Consider the following 5,175-nt stretch of genomic DNA (forward strand, 5'->3'; position numbering starts at 1 on the left):
TACGGGCACGTGAGAGCGAAGGAACGGCCTGTGTGTTTGTTGTTACTGACACGTGGTTTGAAAGTTTTTTTTGTTTGCACCTACGGTCACATGAGAGTGAAGGAACGGCCTGTGTGGTTGTTGTTTCTGACACATGGTTTGAAAGTTTTTTTTTTTTTGTTTGCACCTACGGTCACATGAGAGTGAAGGAACGGCCTGTGTGGTTGTTGTTTCTGGCACGTGGTTTGAAAGTTTTTTTTTTTTGTTTGCACCTACGGTCACGTGAGAGCGAAGGAACGGCCTGTGTGGTTGTTGTTACTGACACGTGGTTTGAAAGTTTTTTTTTGTTTGCACCTACGGTCACGTGAGAGCGAAGGAACGGCCTGTGTGGTTGTTGTTTCTGGCACGTGGTTTGAAAGTTTTTTTGTTTGCACCTACGGGCACGTGAGAGCGAAGGAACGGCCTGTGTGGTTGTTGTTTCTGACACCTGGTTTGAAAGTTTTTTTGTTTGCACCTACGGGCACGTGAGAGCGAAGGAACGGCCTGTGTGGTTGTTGTTACTGACACCTGGTTTGAAAGTTTTTTTGTTTGCACCTACGGGCACGTGAGAGCGAAGGAACAGCCTGTGTGGTTGTTGTTACTGACACCTGGTTTGAAAGTTTTTTTGTTTGCACCTACGGGCACGTGAGAGCGAAGGAACGGCCTGTGTGGTTGTTGTTTCTGACACCTGGTTTGAAAGTTTTTTTGTTTGCACCTACGGGCACGTGAGAGCGAAGGAACGGCCTGTGTGGTTGTTGTTACTGACACGTGGTTTGGAAGTTTTTGTTTGCACCTACGGTCACGTGAGAGCGAAGGAACGGCCTGTGTGGTTGTTGTTACTGACACGTGGTTTGAAAGTTTTTTTGTTTGCACCTACGGGCACGTGAGAGCGAAGGAACGGCCTGTGTGGTTGTTGTTACTGACACCTGGTTTGAAAGTTTTTTTGTTTGCACCTACGGGCACGTGAGAGCGAAGGAACGGCCTGTGTGGTTGTTGTTACTGACACGTGGTTTGAAAGTTTTTTTGTTTGCACCTACGGTCACGTGAGAGCGAAGGAACGGCCTGTGTGGTTGTTGTTTCTGACACGTGGTTTGAAAGTTTTTTTGTTTGCACCTACGGGCACGTGAGAGCGAAGGAACGGCCTGTGTGGTTGTTGTTACTGACACGTGGTTTGAAAGTTTTTTTGTTTGCACCTACGGGCACGTGAGAGCGAAGGAACGGCCTGTGTGGTTGTTGTTACTGACACGTGGTTTGAAAGTTTTTTTGTTTGCACCTACGGTCACGTGAGAGCGAAGGAACGGCCTGTGTGGTTGTTGTTACTGACACGTGGTTTGAAAGTTTTTTTGTTTGCACCTACGGTCACGTGAGAGCGAAGGAACGGCCTGTGTGGTTGTTGTTACTGACACGTGGTTTGAAAGTTTTTTTGTTTGCACCTACGGGCACGTGAGAGCGAAGGAACGGCCTGTGTGGTTGTTGTTACTGACACCTGGTTTGAAAGTTTTTTTGTTTGCACCTACGGGCACGTGAGAGCGAAGGAACGGCCTGTGTGGTTGTTGTTACTGACACCTGGTTTGAAAGTTTTTTTGTTTGCACCTACGGGCACGTGAGAGCGAAGGAACGGCCTGTGTGTTTGTTGTTACTGACACGTGGTTTGAAAGTTTTTTTTGTTTGCACCTACGGTCACATGAGAGTGAAGGAACGGCCTGTGTGGTTGTTGTTTCTGACACATGGTTTGAAAGTTTTTTTTTTTTTGTTTGCACCTACGGTCACATGAGAGTGAAGGAACGGCCTGTGTGGTTGTTGTTTCTGGCACGTGGTTTGAAAGTTTTTTTTTTTGTTTGCACCTACGGTCACGTGAGAGCGAAGGAACGGCCTGTGTGGTTGTTGTTACTGACACGTGGTTTGAAAGTTTTTTTTTGTTTGCACCTACGGTCACGTGAGAGCGAAGGAACGGCCTGTGTGGTTGTTGTTTCTGGCACGTGGTTTGAAAGTTTTTTTGTTTGCACCTACGGGCACGTGAGAGCGAAGGAACGGCCTGTGTGGTTGTTGTTTCTGACACCTGGTTTGAAAGTTTTTTTGTTTGCACCTACGGGCACGTGAGAGCGAAGGAACGGCCTGTGTGGTTGTTGTTACTGACACCTGGTTTGAAAGTTTTTTTTGTTTGCACCTACGGGCACGTGAGAGCGAAGGAACAGCCTGTGTGGTTGTTGTTACTGACACCTGGTTTGAAAGTTTTTTTGTTTGCACCTACGGGCACGTGAGAGCGAAGGAACGGCCTGTGTGGTTGTTGTTTCTGACACCTGGTTTGAAAGTTTTTTTGTTTGCACCTACGGGCACGTGAGAGCGAAGGAACGGCCTGTGTGGTTGTTGTTACTGACACGTGGTTTGAAAGTTTTTTTGTTTGCACCTACGGTCACGTGAGAGCGAAGGAACGGCCTGTGTGGTTGTTGTTACTGACACCTGGTTTGAAAGTTTTTTTGTTTGCACCTACGGGCACGTGAGAGCGAAGGAACGGCCTGTGTGGTTGTTGTTTCTGACACCTGGTTTGAAAGTTTTTTTGTTTGCACCTACGGGCACGTGAGAGCGAAGGAACGGCCTGTGTGGTTGTTGTTACTGACACGTGGTTTGAAAGTTTTTTTGTTTGCACCTACGGTCACGTGAGAGCGAAGGAACGGCCTGTGTGGTTGTTGTTACTGACACCTGGTTTGAAAGTTTTTTTGTTTGCACCTACGGGCACGTGAGAGCGAAGGAACGGCCTGTGTGGTTGTTGTTACTGACACGTGGTTTGAAAGTTTTTTTGTTTGCACCTACGGTCACGTGAGAGCGAAGGAACGGCCTGTGTGGTTGTTGTTTCTGACACGTGGTTTGAAAGTTTTTTTGTTTGCACCTACGGTCACGTGAGAGCGAAGGAACGGCCTGTGTGGTTGTTGTTACTGACACGTGGTTTGAAAGTTTTTTTGTTTGCACCTACGGGCACGTGAGAGCGAAGGAACGGCCTGTGTGGTTGTTGTTACTGACACGTGGTTTGAAAGTTTTTTTGTTTGCACCTACGGTCACGTGAGAGCGAAGGAACGGCCTGTGTGGTTGTTGTTACTGACACGTGGTTTGAAAGTTTTTTTGTTTGCACCTACGGTCACGTGAGAGCGAAGGAACGGCCTGTGTGGTTGTTGTTTCTGACACGTGGTTTGAAAGTTTTTTTTTGTTTGCACCTACGGACATGCACTAGTGAATTAAAAACGTAATTTTTTTTTTCGCCCCCATTTTCTTCCTTGGATCATGTGTCGATGGGTTGGTGCGCTGTGCGCGCAGGCGTGAAGGGCTCAATCGCCTCCACCTGTGTCGGACGGATTTCCTTGTTCCTTGTATACAATATTCTGCAAATGATGAATGGGAAAAACCATGCCCGTGTAGTGACAAGACGTCATGTGTAACAATTAACAACTTCCGAGGAAATCTTCGACGTCCTGGAACGCAATCAAATAAACAAGTAACCAACTCTTCGCACACCTATACAGCGCTCACAATCCAGTTCATTCGCAGTTTTTTTTTTTTTGTCGGTTCAACCGTGACTAATTCCTCGTTTGCAGGTCCAATCGCGTGTTTGTCGTCTCATTTAAACGCACGAATGTCGGGTTTATCATTCGGTGCTTCGTTTGTTAAATTTCCGCATGAACAATTGGGCGGTGTATGTATTCAATGAAGTGGTTCATTGTATCAAGTATTCGTTTTTTTTTTTTTCCAAGTACTGTATATTCCAACTGCGAACAGACGGACTCTTTTGTCCTTGATATTTTCGTGAGGGCGAAATTTGTGCTGCTTTTCCAACTTGATAATTACATAATAGAGAAGAAGAGGCTGCGAAAGGGGTGAGGTGAAGGAAGGGGGGGAGGGGCGATTAGCAGGAAGTCAGAGAGATAACATCAGTGTCGGTAGTATTTGTGACAGCCATGAGGTTCCTCTTTCTTTCCGTGTTTTTCTTGGGTTGTTTGCGTGCGAGTCTCGGTAAGTCCGATCGTTTTCTCTCCGCACACTCGACGTGCTCATTAACTTGGGAGGGGGTTGTGGGTAATGTTGCTGTTTTTTTTTTTTGAGGGATGTGTTTCGTCATCGCACGGCTCTTTAGTTATAACGAGGAAAGCCTTTGCTGGTTTCGCCGATCGGAGGTTTGTTTTTCAGGTTTTGTGGGTAATTAAAAAAAAAAAAATGTTTCGTGAGTTTCGGCGCTAAATCGATCTGTGAGACGTTCGTGTTGAGGGTGTGATGAGAAATACGTCGAACGGCGAGGAAAGCCGAACACGGTTGTAACGATTTATCTGGTTCGAAGTTTAAAAAATGTATTCCGGTAAATTTTACCTGTGATTGAACGTTCTGATTGGTCGTTGGTGGGGATTTTCCGCCGCGGGTGAAGGAAAACGGGATTTTCCGAAATGACGTATCAATGCCGACGGAGGGCTTTGCGCATGCGCGGACTTCCCTCGATAATCACGGGCACGTCGAACCTGCCGTTGCTCGGAGGAAAGGGAGGGGTCGCTTTTGACCTGCCGTTGCTATGGCAACGTCCCATTCAAACAGTCTTCCAAACCAAATTTTGAACTCTTTGAACGAGAAAATGCCGATTTTGAGATGGTTAAAGATAATTTCGAGTCGAGTAAACAGAACGATGAGCAATGAAATTAGAGATTACAGGATGTGAGAGGTGATTTTGGAGCGTGTCACACGGGAGAAGGATCTGGGGGTGGGAATAGATATGGGAGGTAAGGACAGAGGACAGTGTCAGGTAGCGATAGGTAAAGCAAATGAGGTTTAGGTTTTATTCGGAGGGGGATCATTGATAAATTAACAGAGGTGGTGTTAACATTGTACAGGAATTTAGTGAGGGCCACATCGAGAATATTGTGTGGAGTTCTGGTCACCACAACTCAGGAAGGACAGAGAGGGTTCAGCGCAGGACTACTAGATCGATTCCAGGCCTAGCCAGACTCAGCTATGAGGAGCAGCTGAAGGACACAGGGTTTTGTACACAAGAAAGGATGCGGTTACTAGGAAATATGATTGAGATGTTTAAGATAATGAAGGGAAGACATAAAATAAGTGCAGATGAATTATTCAACAGAGTGGACAGTGACAGGACCAGGGGCCACAGCCTGAGGGGAAAGA

At 46.5% G+C, this 5,175-nt stretch overlaps 1 protein-coding gene across 2 annotated transcripts in view; it reads left to right on the top strand.

The window, feature by feature from the left end:
• Positions 1-3,864: 3,864 nt before the first annotated feature.
• LOC147010514 (uncharacterized) overlaps positions 3,865-5,175 on the top strand; it is a 30,011-nt gene continuing 28,700 nt past the window's right edge. For both annotated transcript variants that reach the window (XM_085859449.1, XM_085859448.1), the window contains exon 1: positions 3,865-4,020. In XM_085859449.1, the coding sequence (XP_085715575.1) occupies positions 3,966-4,020 (55 nt within the window). In that variant the 5' untranslated portion in view covers positions 3,865-3,965. The remainder of the gene's footprint in view (positions 4,021-5,175) is intronic.

The sequence above is a fragment of the Eptatretus burgeri genome, chromosome 16 (assembly GCF_056783735.1).
Source record: "Eptatretus burgeri isolate ZD-2024b chromosome 16, Ebu_testis_v1, whole genome shotgun sequence".
NCBI lineage: Eukaryota > Metazoa > Chordata > Myxini > Myxiniformes > Myxinidae > Eptatretus > Eptatretus burgeri.